Source organism: Mobula birostris, chromosome 3, assembly GCF_030028105.1.
Source record: "Mobula birostris isolate sMobBir1 chromosome 3, sMobBir1.hap1, whole genome shotgun sequence".
Taxonomy (NCBI): Eukaryota; Metazoa; Chordata; class Chondrichthyes; order Myliobatiformes; family Myliobatidae; genus Mobula; species Mobula birostris.
The window spans coordinates 177,252,156-177,269,146 of record NC_092372.1 but is presented as its reverse complement, the minus strand read 5'-3'; the positions used below and the strand labels follow the sequence as shown (position 1 = coordinate 177,269,146).

Below are 16,991 nucleotides of genomic sequence, written 5' to 3'. Positions count from 1 at the left end.
TAGCACAGTTAGAGCATTGGTTGCATAGGCAGTAAATGGGAATAAAAGGATCCTTTTCTGGTTGGCTGCCAGTTTTGGACCCCTCATCTTAGAAAATATGTGCTGGCATTGGGGAGGGTCCAGAGGAGGTTCACAAGGATGATTCCGGGAATGACAGGGTTATCATGTGAGGAATGTTTGACGGCTCTGGGCCTATACTTGCTGGAATTTAAAAGAATGAGGGGGGATCTAATTGAAAGACCTGGACAGAGTACATGTGGAAAGGATGTTTCCCATGGTGGGGAGTCTAGGACAAGAGGGCACAGCCTCAGGATAGAGGGGCATCCATTTAAAACTGAGATGCAGAGAATTTTCTTTGGCCAGAGGGTGATGAATTTGTGAAATTTGTTACCATGGTCATCTGTGGAGGCCAGGTCATTGGGTATATTTAAGGCGGAGACTGATAGGTTCTTCATTGGCCACAGCATCAAAGGTTACAGGGAGAAGACCAGGGAGCAGAGCTGAGGAAGTGAAAGAAATGATCAGCCATGATTAATGGCCTAATTCAACTCCTATGTCTTATGGTCTCAAAATAGGAGAACTATTGCTGGCAGGGGTGTGAACTTTGAAGGAAAATTGGTTTAGGCCAGTTATTGGGGCAATAGGTGAGCACAGCTACAGACTGAGCAAATATCACAGGAAAATGTGAATGAGAAACACACACCAGGTCCAACCAATGTAGATGTAACTGGGTGACCGTTGGATCTTATTCAGTATCGTCAAAAGTGTACTTAGGCATCCATCCAGGTAATGCTAGAGTAGTTGTCTGTGCCTTTAAGTGAAGACAGTGATGTCATTACACACACGCGGGATAGTGGGGAGACCATTTTGTTTTCTGCTGAAGACGCTGGTGGAGTTCCTCCTGGAGACTGGGCATGGTGAGGAAAGGTGAGCATTAATTGACGATATCCATGTGAATTCATTTATGCTGGTTGGCGGAGCGAGAATATCGGTAATTTGATATGTTTTACATGTGGATGCTTTAGATTTTCACAAGTAAAGGCATCGACGCTGGATATTCTGGCTTGTACAAAGTTCCTCACCAGCCAAGTAGGTCAGCCTTCCCATAATTTAACTACCAGGCAATACCTTGTAAAAGTTGTGCCAAAGTGTACCTTTTGTCTAACTTTATTGTATCAGGACTGATTGTGCACGTAACCGCGTAACGTGAATGTTTAGTCTCTGTTTGGAAGTTCAGCACCTGTGTACGTCTTAGATGAGATGTATTCGCTTACATTTTTTGCTGTTATGTATGAGATGCAGGGTGGGTGGGATTCTAATGTTGTTTGTATTGTGTTCCTTCAGGATTGCCACTACCGTATTAGTTCTGGTACGCATTGCTTTATTTTTATACGCAATCTCTCGCTGCACAAGGGTGGGGATCAAAAGTTGAACTGAGATTGTAACGGCAAGAACTGGTTGTAAATTCATTCGTTTTGTTTTGAGACCCTCTTCTGGCATTTAAACATCTAAAACAGATAAAGGAATTAAAACACGAAAAAGTATTTGTTGTCCTGAGTGTATACTTTTCCCCAGGCTACATAGAGGTGGGAAATCTAATGATAATGGTGTTAAAACAGAACATGGAACTATTATTTAGGTTCTCCTGGAATCAGCATTGTTTCTTGTCTTCTGGTAAACCAAGTTAATTTTATGTTTTGTACTACTATTGAGATTGTTTAGTTGAGTATTATGATTGGAGAATCAGAAGTCAAATTTCCAAGCAAGCTCCCATTTACCCAGGAATGTGCCAAATTGTATTAATTTTCTTGGTGTGAGAAAGTGACTATAGCTTCAGTCAAGCAAGGGCTGCCATAATACCTGTAATCTTGTTATAGTCACAGGGAAGTTGAATCATACAGCACAGATGCAGACTCTTCAATCCACTTTGTCTATGTTAACTACCAATATCAATCAATAATCAGAGCATTGATCAGCACTTGGTCCATAGCCCAGGTGACTCTAGTGCTCATACAGATGTTTCTTAAATGTTGTAAGAGTACCTGCCTTCACCAGCCTCTCAGGTTGTGTATTTCAATAAGGCAGGCACTCCAAATTGTTATAGGTTATAGTCTCTTCCCTGTATTTGTGTTGGGAAATCATGCAGGCAGGGGAAAGGAAGTATTCTATATGATGATTGCTCTTCCCACAGTCTATCTTTTACAAGAGCTGCTTGCATTCTCAAGAAACAATTTCCCACTTTTCATAACAGCAGTACAACCAACTTTGTCTATCATGAATTCAATTTAACAGACATCAATTTTCATAAATTTCAACTTTCTCAAAACTTACAAAAGACTAATAGCACAGTTTGATTTCCAGTATACAGGTATTGGGAAAATGAAATTTAGACTTCATGAATAGGACTAATGAATACCTACCTTATGGAACAAAAGTTAAAAATCTATATATTCTGGAAGTCTGAAACAAATGCAGAAGATGCTGGAAACACTCAGCAGTTTTATGGATCTGTTGCTGTTTATGCAGAAACTGCCCAACCTGATGCACACATCCAAGCAGTTTTTGTAACTCCTTCAGAGTTTGAACAGGATTAATGGGCCGAATTGCCCCTCTTCAACTTTTGCTATACTTAAAACATTATGTAAGACTCACCCATCGCTGTTTATATCAGAGACAGCCACAGTATGTCCAAAGTAAGAAGCCATCTGTGGATTAATAACATTAAATAAGTGGAGTGATTGCATCAAAGGTGCTACTTTTTTTAAATAAGATGACAATTCAAGTACCAAACAGGTAGATATTTTATTCACGAACAAGGATATTTGTTGCTAATTGTTAATTGCCCTTGGGAAGCTGAAGGTGATGTTTGCATTCCGGAAGGTAAAGACACTCTCAAGTTGCTGAAGTTGCACTCACCTTAACCAGGCAGAGATTATTCCGTCGTATCCCTGACTTGTGCCTGATAGTTGGCAGAAGGTCTGGAACTCAGAAACATGAGACCCAGCCCCTAACCTGTTTGTGCAGCCCTATCTTGTGTGTGCTGGTCCAAATCAGCTGCAGGCCAGTCGTAACCCTTAGAATAATGATGCTGGAGACTCAGCAAGTATTGGCCAAAGGAGATCCTGTGACCAGGTCCCGTGGTTTTTTTGTTCAGTGAGAATCTACTTAGTGAAGAGCTTCCTCCCAAATCCCATGATTTCACGTTTACCAGTGTACTCCTCCAAGGCATCTTGGAAGAACTGCATCCCGAAGTTCAAGGCAATCACCCTTACCTCACCTGTGGAGCTCAGCTCTTTGATCTATATTGGGGTTAAGTGTTCATGCTGAAGCCACAATGAGCTGGTGTGTAGGTAAAATTTTAGCATTAAATTTAGCCATTACTGAGGTGCCAGGAGCCTCAAAAGCAACTGATTTTGTTCCTATATTCAAGACGAGTGGTAGAGACAGGCCGGGAAACTAGAGATCACAGAGTCTTGCATCAAGGTTGATGGAGTTGTGCATAGCAACCATTGTAACCAAGGATACAGAGAGACATAGATCAGGTTGAAAGTTGGGTTGAGTAGTGGCAGATGGAATTTAATCCAAGACATGAGTGACATAATATTTTTTAAGTGACCAAATTATGGCTGGACATGTACAGTAAACAGCAGGGACAGTGGAACTTCAGGGTTCAAGTTCATGCTCCTAAATATGATAATTAAGGTGGATAAGATAATAAAGTAGGCAGGCACAAAAGATTGCAAGTGCTAGAATCTAAAGCAACAAACAATCTGTTGCAAGAACTCATTGGGTCAAGCAGCATCTGTGACAGGAAATGTCCTGTTGATGTTTTGGGTCAAAACCCTGTATCAGCATATTTAAAATCCTTGTCTTCATAGGCAGGGGATTGAATACATGAGTTGGGACATCATGTAGAAGATGCTGGTTAGGAATATTGTTGCAGTTTTGGTCATCATGCTATAAAACAGATTTGGTTAAGAAGCTTAAGGTAAAAGAGCTCAAAGGTCATAATATGATAGAATTCACCCTGCAGTTTGAGAGGGAGAAGACGAAGTAGATATATCAGTATAACAGTCGAGTAAAGGGAAATAGAGAGGCATGAGAGAGAAGCTGGCCAAAGCTGAATGGAAGGGGACACTATTAAGGATGACGACAGAACGGTGGATGAGTGGATAGAAGACCACTGGAAAATGATGCTGGTTAGGTAGTAATGGGGTCAAAAAAATGGCAGACAAACTTAATAAGTATTTTGCATCAGTCTTCACTGTGGAAGACACAACAGTACACCAGAAATTCACAAGTGTCGGGGGGCAGAAGTGAGTGTAATTGTTAGTAATAAGGAGAAAGTGCTTGGGAAAGTGAAAGGTCTGAAGGTATGTAGATAAGTCATCTGGACAAGATGGACTACACCCCAAGGTTCTGAAAGAGGTAGCTGAAGAGATTGTGAAGGTATTAGTAATGATGTTTCAAGAATCATTAGATTCTGGAATGGTCTAGAGGATTGGAAAATTGCAAATGTCACTCCACTCTTCAAGAGGCGAGGGAGGCAGAAGAAAGGAAATTGTATGGACTACTTATCCTGACTTCAGCGGTTGGGAAGGTGTTGAAGTCCATTATTAAGGATGTGGATTCAGGGTATTAGAGGCATATGATAAAGTAGCCAGTCAGCATGGTTTCCTAAAGGGGAAATTTTGCCCGTCAAATCTGTTGGAATTCGTTGAGGAAATAACAGGCAGGATAGATAAAGGATTGTCAGTGGATGTAATTTACTTGGATTTTCTGAAGGCCTTTGACAAGTCGTGTTCTGCAGAGGTCGGTATTGGAGCTGCCTCCTTTCAAATTATATGTCAGCGATTTGGATGACAGAATTGACATCTTTGTGGTCAAGTTTGGAGATGATATGAAGATAGGTAGATAGAGCAGGTAGTCTTGAGGAAGCAGGGAGGCTGCAGACCAACTTTTAGACAGTTAAGGAAAAAGGACAAAGAAGTGCAGATGGAATATAGTGTAGGGAACTTTGTGGTCTGTACTTTGCTAGCAGGAATAAAGCCATAGACTATTTTCCAAATGAGAAGAAAATTCAAAAATCAGAATTGCAACGGGACCTGGGTGTCCTTGTGCCGGATTGCCTAAAGATTAACTTGCAGGTTGAGATGGGGATAAGGAAGATAAATGCAGTGTTAACATTCATTTTGAAAGTACGAGGTTATAAGAGCAAGGATGTAATGCTGAGACTTTATAAGACATTAGTCAAACCACACTTGGAATATTGTGAGAAGTTTTGGTTTCCTTATTGAGGAAAAAATGTGCTGGCATTGGGAAAGGTTCAGGAGAATGATTCTGGGAATGAAAGGGTTAATGTATGAGGAGCATTTGATGCCTCTGGACCTTTACTCACTGGAATTTAGAAGAATGAAGGGAGAATCTCACTGAAATCCATTGAATATTGGAAGGCCTATAGAGAGTGGATGTGGAGAGGATATTTACTATAGCGGGTGAGTCTAGGATCAGAGGGCACAGCCTCAGAACAGAGGAAATCCATTCAGAATAGAGGTGAGGAGAAATTTCTTTAGCCAGGGGACGGTGAATCTGGGAATTCATTGCTATGGACAGCTGTGGACGTGAAGTCACTGAATATACTTAAAGCAGAGATTGATAGCCTTGATTCGTCGGTGTGTCAAAGGTTATAGGGAGAAGGCAGGAGAATGGAGATGAGAGGGATAATAAATTTGCCATGATGGAATGGCAGAACAGACTCAATGAGCCAAACGGCCTAATTCTACTCCTATGTCTTATGGTCTAAAAGGATGTGGTAGTGCTCGCAAAGTGCAGAAGAAATTCATCAGTATGTTGAGTAGAATGGAGGGCTTCACTTACAAAAAGACCTTGGACAGTCTGGAATTGTTCTCACTGGAGTACAGGAAGCTGAGAGGTGATCTTTCAGAGGTTCATTCAATTATGAGGGGGTATAGATAGAGCAAATAGTCACAGTCCTTTTTCAAGGAGAGAAAAGTCTAAAGCTAAAAGACCAAGGTTAACAGTGAGAGAGGGAATACTATATTTTAAGAAGATCTACAGGCAAGCTTTTCATTCAGAATGTGTTGGGTGTATGAAACAAGCCAGTGAAGTGGTAAAGGTAGGTACCATTACAGTGCTTAAAAAATTGGATAGGAAGATGAGTCAGAAATGAATAACAGGATATGGGCTAAACGCAGGAAAATGGGATTACCATTGATAGCATTGCAGTCGGCACAGTCAGGTCAGGCTGAAGGGCTGGTTTCATGCTGTACAACTATGACTGCAAGCATTTCCAGCGTCTGGTTTCTTCAAGAAGCAAACATGTTATAGATGCATGAAAAGCAACTTGAAAAATACCAAGTGATGTAATGCAAAGATAACAAATTCACAGTATGCCACCTCATGGCTTTTGATGTGGCACATACTGTAACACGCTAATAATATTCTGCTCTCTCACTCCGAAAGCAAATAGCTTTCAAAACTGAAAATAAATTGAAAGAAGGAAACTATAGCAGAGCAAAAAAAAAAAACTAGGTTCACACATCAGGATCATAAAATACTTCCAATATTCATTTTCAGATTATGGTCATTGTGATAAATGCCAGAGAAGCCTAGATCTCAAAAAAAAATCCAGAGTAATTCTTGGTTATCTCAATATGAGAGACAACCTTCAAACTAAAAACTGAGTTTGAAACAAAATATCTGAGCTTGTATTTTGTGAGTAAGTGGTGCATTAAAGTGATATTGGGCAAATTTTTAAATTCCTGCTGTGGAAATTCCACACACCAGAAAATTAAACTACGCACATCCTGTTACGATTCACCCGAATACCAATGCCATTTCCTCAACATATTTCATGCACATGATGATGCATGTGTGGTATTGAATAATTACTGAGTGGCAGAAATTGGATCAAAGGGTACTGACGTGACCTTGTAATCAATTTGCAGTACAACAAAGAGTACAGTACAATGAAAGCAGCATATCATTTTCATTTTTAATTTTTTCCCCCCAGCACGCTTCAATATGAACTGAAGGTTTTGTATTCACAGCTATGGAATGTTAGCCTGCTGTATGCTTAGGGGCATCTTACTCAGAACGCTTTATAACATACATATTCCGTTGCCATGGAGAAATCATTCTCGCATCACTATGTCACGCCCCATGTATATGATATGCACAGGTCAGGTGCTAACATTCTTAAAGGGACCGAATCATGATAAAAGAGTGCCATGAGCTCATCATACAGCAAGGTGCTCTGGACCTATTATCTCTTGGTGGCATTAAGTTAAATCATAGCACCCACTAACAGAGAAAATCTCCTTTCTGGTTTCAGTGCCTACAATGTAATATGCAAACCTTTCAGTTTTATTTCTGGTTCCAATGACTATTTTGTGCTTCCAGTATAAACTGCTCAGAATCAGAATCAGGTTTAATATCACAGGCATATATCACGGAATGTGTTATTTTGCTACAGCAGTATATAAAACCTCTAAATTACAGTAAGAAATATATAAAAAAATTAAGTAACAGGTGCAAAATGAGAGCAAAAAAAATACAGGTAGTGTTCATGGGTTCATTGTCCATTCAGAAACCTGATGGCAGAGGGTAAGAAGCTGTTCCTGAAACGTGTATGCCTTCAGACTCCTGTATCTCCTCCCTGATGGTAGCAATGAGAAGAGGGCATATCCTGGCTGATGGGGGTCCTTAATGATGGATGCCACCTTTTTGAGGCATCACGTTTTGAAGATATCCTCAATGTTGGGGAGTCTAGTACCCATGATGGGGCTGACAGAGTTTACAATTTTCTGCAGCTTTGCATAGTGGACCCTCTATACCAGTCGGCGATGCAACCAGTTGGAATGCTTTCTGCATTTTGTTACCTCAACTTGGCAATCACTCATTATTTTTGTTGCTTTGGACGTTATCTACTAGATTTCTAAAGTAATCAAATCAGTATTATTTTACAATAAAATCCATACTTTCTAAGTTCTCTAGAAGAATAAAGTCTCAAGGCTTCATTAAAATAAATAGAAAATTAGTATTTACCTTTTCACCAGTAAAATTCTGAATGAAAGTCATATCCGTTGCATTTATAATGGCAACCTACAAAAAAAAGTGTGTATTAGTCGTCCAGCAAGGAAAATAAAAATATGTGCACTAATAACATTTGTTCATATTTTTCCTAGGGGCAGTCTTAGAGGCACACAGTATTGCATACTGTTCAGGACCCTATTAGTGTTAGTTGCAGTATTATAAACTAGGTGTATTGGTTCAGGGAGAGAAACAGACAGCTGGAGATTGACGTTACATACTGTAAAACTGCATGCTCGGAAGTGGCCAATACAATGCAACAGACAGGATTTGTGATAGCTGTTGTCTCTTATCTTTGCTTATTAAGTGTGTAGTTTGGTAGAACCATAGAAAGGGCCCAAGATACACAATTAGAAACAGTAAGATTTATATGGATTTTCAACTTGCACAATAGCCATAGCAACCAGTCGCATGGCTGAAGCCAACATCAGCAGATCTAAATGCAGGTTGAAGCCTCATTTGAATAATGTCACTAAGCTCCAGGCACCACCCAGATGTTCCCCTTAAGCTCGCTGTTTGTGAGGAGGCACCGAAATAACCTTGTCTCCATACTGAACCAACTACAAATGTGGAATGGAATAAGGGGACCAATCCCAGAAGGTTTGGAGCATGGGCTAGCTGCACAGAACCTGGAAGAGTACTTCTGATCCTTCTGACAACAGTCAAACATAAAGGGCAAACATGGCACAGAGCAAACATTGAGACAGATTGATTTTGCCCAGAATAGCCTGATACGTTGTTCGAATTGGTAAGGGTTAAAATGAGAAAGAGGTGTCCCTCAAGCCTGCATTACCATTCAACAAGAGCATGGCTGATCTGGTCTTGAATTCACTCCCCACTTCTGCCTGATCCTTAGCGGTTGATTCTTATATACTCCAAAAACATATCTATCTCATCTTCTAATTCAACGGCAGCTTCCATACCTTCTTGATCTCGTTCATTTAAGTAATCCACAGTGACTCTGATACAAGTATATTCTTCCAGAATTATCTACAGTACGCTAGATATGGTCTCACCAATATTCTATATAGACAGACCAAGACTTCCCCACTTTGAGTAACTCAGTCTTTCTTTTCATCCATATCAGAATCGGTTACTTCTGTTGTCATAATTTTGGCCCAGTTTTTCTTTGAAAATTAGTATAGTTCCCAATAAAAATTTGCAATGAATTACACAGGTAAAGAAAAATAATCTGATTAAAATAGCTGCATTAACGTATTTGATCTCACTCTGTCAGAGATATTCCCCTCCATCACCCAATTTCTCTACTACTGAAAATGTCCCTAATTTTCTATTTCCCCAGATCTGATAGTGTCTTGAACCAGAAACAGTTTCCATTTCCACAGATGCTGCCTGACCTGCTGAGCATTTCCAACACTTTCTGCTTTAATTCCTCACTTTTATACTTTGCCTCTTGTAATAAAGGCCAATGTTCCATTTGCCTTCCTAAGTATTTGTCGTATTTGTCTGCCATACACCTGTTTTTCATGTACAACCAGCTCCCCTGTACAGCAGTATTTCCCATTCCAATAACATTCTTCCTTTCAGTCTTATATCCAAAGCTGATAAAATCCTCCATTCTGAATTGTTTTTCCCAAGAATGTAAAGATTTAATTCAACACCACTCACAAATAAAAGAGAAGTATAAAATCCCTTCCTTTGGCACAGGAGTGAAATAAAAAATGAAACAATTTTATTATTTTGGGGGGGGGGGGGAAGCTAAGCAAAGGAATAATACATACATATCCGACTGCCTGAGCACCTCTTGGAATTCCAGCAACAAATTCTAGTCAAAAGAAAAAGCCAGGAAATTTGAGTTGGCAAACATGATTTTATTAGGTTAGTTAGAGGTATGTTTGTATTTTAAGGAAAAGGAAATGGCTAATAAAGGCATAATGAACCAGTACATGCCTTTGGTGATCAATTAGACTACTTACCTTGTTCAGAGTCTCCTGTGAATTCCCCCACGGCAACTGAGTATCCTGTTAAGAAGATAAATTACCCTCATATGGTCAAATTGCAGTAATTACAGCAACAAAGCACACATTTCATATGGAAAAGCTGTTGAATGGGGTGTCGTCCTGGCAGTTGTGCTGGGATCACAGCCACCAGTGCCCTACATTCCTAACCTTGGCAGAATGAATGTAGGCTCAGGATGATTGCATTACATTACCATCTGATGGGCTGTCCACAAAACTTCATGCTTGTACAAAGCGCAAACACACCAGCACGTATAGACTGGAACCTCTCAAAGTGCCACCCTCAAAGCGTAAGGCAGTCATTCCCTCCTCACACCTGTGCCCCTCCATATGTAGAGACGGCATGTTTGGATTGGATGTATGTTGCCTCGCGACATTCCCAAAAGCCTCTGCTGGAGGCTGGCAGTAGCATACCCTTTTCCAGACTTCAATGTACTTCAGCCGAGGCAATTATACACAAAAAAGCCCACACATTTATAGCCCAAATTTATTGGGAGTCACAATGAGAACTGATCTTCCATAGAAACTAGGAATAGGAGTAGGCCATCCTACGCTTCAGACTTGCTCTACCATTGAACATAGCCATGGCTGATCATCCAAATGCAAACTCTTGTTCTAGCTCTGTCAATGATATCCAACTCCTCAAATACATTTAATGATCTGGCTCCATCTGTCTTCTTTGGTAGTAAATTCTACAAGCTCACAACTCTCAAAGAGAAGAAGCCGAGTGTTATCCAAGTCTTAGATGGCTTACACTTACTTTTACCCCATATATCCTGATTGCCATTCCCAAGCTCAAGATTCTACAATGTCTTCGCTGCATTTAATTGGTCTAGTCTTAAGTATAAGAGTGGAGATGTAATGTTGCAGTTGTAAAACAAAACTTAGTTAAACATTTAGAATATTGGTATTCGTCCCTCCCCATTGATCTCCCTCCTGGCACTTATGCTTGCAAGCGGAACAAGTGCTACACCTGCCCCTACACCTCCTCCCTCACTACCATTCAGGGCCCCAAACAGTCCTTCCAGGTGAGGTGACACTTCACCTGTGTGTCTGTTGGAGTCATATACTGTGTCCGGTGCTCCTGATGTGGCCTCCTACATATCGGTGAGACCCGTCATAGATTCGCCGAGAACCTACACTCAGTCCACCAAAAGAAGCAGAATCTCCCAGTGGCCAGCCATTTTAATTCCACTTTCCATTCCCATTCTGTTATGTCAATCTATTAGCCTCCTCTACTGTTGCGATGAGGCCACACTCAGGTTGGAGGAACAACACCTTATATTCCATCTGGGTAGCCTCCAACCTGATGGCATGAACATTGATCTTGAATTTCCAGTAATGCCCGTCCACCCCCCACCCTCTCCTTCATCATTCCCCATCCCCCTTTCCCTCTCTCACCTTACCTCCCTGCCTGCCCTTCACCTCCCTCTGGTGCTCCTCCCCCCTTTTCTTTCTTCCATGACCTTCTGTCCTCTCCTATCGGGCTCCCCTTTCTCCAGCCCTATATCACTTTCACCAATCAACTTCCCTCTGGAAGCTGAAGCAGGGATTTACTTCATCCCTCCTTCTCCCGGTTTCACCTATCACCTGGTATTTCTCTCTCTCTCGCTCTCCTCCCCCACTTTTTAAATCTACTCTTACCTTTTTCTCTTCCAGCCCCGCCGAATGGTTTTGGCCCGAAAGGTCAACTGTACTCTTTTCCAAAGATGCTGCCTGGCCTGCCGAGTTCCTCCAGCATTTGGTATGTGTTGCTTAGAATATTGTGTATAGTTCAGTTTGCCACGAAAGAAATACAAGGCAGCAATAAAGAGAATGCCAAAGACATTCAGCAGAATGTTGCCTGGAATAGTGGGTTTCAGCTACGAGAGAAGAATAGGAAGACTGAATTTACTCCTACTGGAACGTACGAGACTGAGGGATGACTTACAAGACATCGATGAAGTTATGAGGGGCATAGATAGAATATTTTTCACATGGCAGAGAATCTAGAACTAGAGGGCACAGGTTTAAGACGAGAGGAACGTAAGTTAAAGGAGACCTGAGGGGAAGTTTTTCCACACAGAGGGTGATAAGTATCTGGAATGAGCTGCCAGAGGAGCTTGTAGTGGCAAGTACAACTTCAATGTTTAAGAGGCATTTGGATGGGTACTTGGGTAGGAAAGGTGTAGAGGGATACGGGCCTAATGCAGGCAAATGGTATATGGGAAATATAATGCAGGTAAATGGCATCGATATGCATCATATTTAGCATGGACAAAGTAGGGCTGTGGACCCATTGCTGTGCTGTACAATTCTAGGATTCAGCACTGTTGGAATTTTATTTGTCGCTCTCATTCTAAATTCATTTAATGAGTTAAATAAGCTCATTTAATGAAATCTGTCTTCATGTTTCTAATCAACCAACTGGCTAGAGTGTCCAGGGACATCTTCAACCTCTGACTGCTGCAGTCAGAGGTCCCCACCTGTTTCAAAAGGGCATTGATCATACTGGTGCCCAGGAAGAGCAGGGTGAGCTGCATTAATGACTATCACCCAGTTGCTTTCACATCTACTGTGATAAAGTGCTTTGAAAGGTTGACCGTGGTTAGAATTAATTCCTGCCTAAACAAAGCTGCTATAACTTGCCTACTGCAATAAGTCTACAGTGGATGCAATTTCATTGGCTCTCCCCTCAACCTTGGACCATATGGACAACAGCAATAACTATGTCAAGTTCCAGTTTATTGAATACTGATCAGCATTTAACACCATCAACCCTTTAGTACTAATCAATAAGCTTCAAAAACTGGGCTTCTGTACCTCCCTCTGGATCCTTTACTTCCTCATCAAGAGACCAAAGTCAGCGTGGATAAATAATAGCACCTCCTCACTGACAGTCAACGCAGATTGATTTTCTATGCTCGTGGCTGTGCGACCAGACACAGCTCAAATGCCTTCTATAAATTACACCGCTGTTGTTGGTGGAACCTCAGATAGCGATGAGGAGATGCTGGTGAGATCCAATGGCAGGTTGAGTGGTGTTACAGCAACAACCTTGCACACAATGTCCGAGGAATTGATTGTGGACTTCAGATAGGAGAAGATGTACCAATCCTCATTGAGGGGTCAGCAATGGAAAGTGTGAGTAGCTTCAAGGTCCTGAGTGTTAACCTCTCAGGTGATCTGTCCTGGGCCCAATATATTGATGCAATCATGGAGAACGCATGTCAGAGGCTATAAGTCAATGGGAGTTTGAGGAGATTTCCCATTTCCCCAAAGACTTACAAATTCCTAGTGGAGAGCATTCTGACTGGTTGTATCACCTCCTGATGTGGAGACTCCAATACACAGCACCAAAGGAGGTTGCAGAGGATTGTAGGAGGCACAAGTTCCCCACATGGAGGACAACTTCAAAAGCTAGTGCCTCAGGAAGACAGTATCCACTATTAAGGACCCTTACCATCCGGGATGTGCCCCCTTCTCACATCCATCGTCAGGTAGGAGGAACAGGAGCCTGAAGACACATGCTCATCATTTTAGGAACAGTTTCTTCCACTCTACCATTTCTGAACAGTTCGTGAAACCTATGAACACTATCTCACCAGTCCTCTTCTGCATTATTTATTTTCTTATTGCAGTTTATCATTTTTTATATAATGCGTTGTACTGCTGCCAGAAGGACAACAAATTTCATGACATACGGCAGTGATAATAAACCTGATTCTGACGTGCTATCCCACCACTTACACCTTCACTGAGCATCCTCTGTAGCAAGAAAATCCTTCCTCAGATAAGGGGACTAAAACTGCACTGCACACAGTACTCAAGATGCCATCCCAGTAAGGTCCTGTACAATTGAAATATAACTTCCCTGCTTCTACATTTGAAACCCCTTACTTTGAAGAGCTTTCTAAATGCCCACTGCATCTGCTGGCTTATCTTCACCAATAGGTGCACGAGCACTCACAGCTCCTGTTGCATCTTCCCCTTTGCTGATCTGCTTTCTTCCTGTTTCCAAAGTGGACAGCCTCACATGTAGCCACATAATAATGTATTTGCTATGCATCACGCCATGCCATCAACTGCCTAAATTAACTTGCAGCATCTCTTCAACCTCCTCCTAAGTTCTATGCCATCCACAAACTTAGGGTCGTTACACTTAATTTCCTTTCCAAATCATTAATATGTATGTGAACAGGTGGGGTCCTAGTCCTCATCCCTGTAGTACCCCACTTGTCTCTCAGTGCCACCCAGAAAAGCCCCATTTATTCCAGCTCTGTGTTTCCTGGGAGCCAACTAGTTTTCCATTCATATCAGCGCCTTACTCCGAATCCTGCTTGTTTTTATTGTGCACGTTAATCTCTTATGTGCAACCTCATCGAAAGATCTCTTAGAACTTTAAATGTACCACATTCACTAGTTTTCCCTTACCTATTCCATGAATTGCATCCTCAATTTCAGTAGATTTATCATATGTGATGTCCTTTTCATGAATGCATGTTGAGTTTGCCAGATTTTCTAAATCTTCTCCAAGTTCCCGCTATTACAACTATTATAATAAACTCTAGCATCTACCCTGCCATGATGTCAGCCCAATAATTAATTGTTATATCTGTACCAGATTAAAAAATATATATATTTGGATTATATTAGCTAGCCTCCAATCCACTGAAATGGTTCCAGAGACTGAGGAATGCTGGAAAATGACCACTAGTGTACCCATTATTTCCAGGGCCACTTTCTAAAGCATTTTGAATGCAGACTATCAGGCCTTGGGGATTTACAGTAGGTGACATTAATCCCTTCAGCTTCACTTTACATTTATCATTTCAGTACAACATTTCGAAACAAAAATCCTTTAAAATAAGCTTTCACCTAATGTTCACACTCAGTGAATTCCTTTTTTGAAAAATGAGACTCTTCAGTGGAAAAATGTTAATGGTGCCAACATTTCTTTCCCCGTCTCCTTTTTCAATTATTTATTTTCTTACGCGACAGCTATTAACTGATTGTGTTTTCTCTTGCATACTTCCACTGAAGAGAAGCAGATTACCAGCAATGTAGGATAGTTTTGCAACTACTGGATGTCTATCTGCATCATAGAACTGAAAGACAATAATAAATGCACACAACAAATGATTATCTGTGCACATATATGTGTCCTTGCGTGTTTTCATCCTATATTATATAAGCCACGGAGATATGTTCAAAGCCTTATGAAGGCAGGCATTAATGATGAAATTCAATGTATCAGCACAAACTTTGTTCAACTGAGGAAAAGAATATTGAAGATTCTCATATCTGGCACAAAGTTCTGCCCCCCTTATGTGTCTGTGGCCTGAACTACTTAGTGCAGACATGCCAAGGCACGAAACTCTACCCCCCTTTTGTTTTTCTGTCAAGGCAGTGAAAAAATGTCACCAATGCTGAATCTGTAAAATCCTCCAAATCCACTAGGACAAGCAAACAAGCAATGTGCCTTTCCAGGCTAATAGCCAAAGCAATGAGGCCCTGTTTACTCTCAGTTGGCAACTTTGGGCAGCCCAGGTCATTTCAAGCCTGACTTCAGACTCCTGAAAATGACAGTTTTGTGTAAGCTCTCATGAGCCCAGATTATCAGAGGACGAGAAAAAAAAATCAGTTATGTGACCAATGTCTCCGTAAAGAATTGCAATACCCCCACCAACTTCTGGTCATTTTAGAGGCCACTCAAAAATGAAAAAAACATTTAGAATGATGTAGAGAGCTTAAAGTCCATGCATTAGGAACAAGCACACTGGATAAATGGTGGCAGGAGTTACTACTTCACAACTGCCCACATCCCATCAATGGCTACCTGCCCTATAGAACATAAAACAGTATAGAACAATACAGGCCCTTTGGCCCACAATATTATGCTGACTTCTTGATCTAGTGCTTCCTTCCCACATAGCACTCCATTTTTCTTTCATCCACGTGCCTAAGGGTCTGTTAAACTCCTGCGGCAACATTGAGGGATCTATGGATGTGGACCCCATGATCCTTCTGCTCTTCCATAATTCCAAGAAGCCTGCCACTAACCCTATATTCTGCCTTCAAATGTAACCTTCCAAATGAGTTACTTCACACTTTTCCAGGTTGAACTCCATCTGCCACTTCTCAACCCAGCTCTGCATCCTGTCAATATCCTGCTGCAACCTACAATAACCCTCAACACCATCCACAACTCCACCAACTTTCTTGCCTCTACCACCATCCCTGGCCGTGCGTTGTATGCCTTACCACTTCGTGTAGAAAATCTACTTCGGACATCCCCTTATATATTCCTCCAAGTACTGTATAATTATGCCTTCTCATATTAGCCACTGTTACCCTGGGGGAGAAAAAGCAGTGGCTGCCCATTCTATCTATGGCTCTTATCGTCTTATACACATCTATCAAATCACTTCTCTTCCCCCTTCATTCCAAAGAGAAAAGACTGATTTCCTCAAACTTCTCTCAAGCTCTCTAATCTAAGCAGCATCCTGGTAAATCTCCTCTGCACTTTCTCTAAAGTTTCCATATCTTTCCTAAAATTAAGCAACCAGAACCAAACACAATACTTACTTATTTAGAGATACAGCCCAGAATAGCCTTTTCACACCACGTTGCCCAGCAGCCCCCAACAATCCCGATTTAACCCTATCCCAATCGTGGGACAATTTACAATGATCAATTAACTTGCCCAGTGGACTGTGGGAAGAAACTGGAGCACCCAGGGAAAAGCCAGGGATTCCTTGGGTAGGACGTACAAACTCCTTACGGAGGACACTGGGATTGAACTCTGAATCTGATGCCCTGAGCTGTAATAGCATTGCGTCAATTGCTACGCTACAATACTCCAAGGATGGTCTAACTAGAGCGTTATGGAACTGCAACATTACTTCACAGCTCTTGAAC

The 16,991-nt window shown here is 41.3% G+C and overlaps 1 protein-coding gene across 1 annotated transcript in view; it reads right to left on the bottom strand.

Moving 5' to 3' along the window:
• itga8 (integrin, alpha 8) overlaps window positions 1-16,991 on the bottom strand; it is a 270,386-nt gene that overhangs the window by 208,641 nt on the left and 44,754 nt on the right. The window contains exons 8-11 of the mRNA XM_072253739.1: window positions 10,050-10,094; window positions 9,855-9,898; window positions 8,068-8,124; window positions 2,653-2,705 (exon numbers count right to left, since the gene is read on the bottom strand). Coding sequence (XP_072109840.1) covers window positions 2,653-2,705; window positions 8,068-8,124; window positions 9,855-9,898; window positions 10,050-10,094 — 199 coding nt within the window. The remainder of the gene's footprint in view (window positions 1-2,652; window positions 2,706-8,067; window positions 8,125-9,854; window positions 9,899-10,049; window positions 10,095-16,991) is intronic.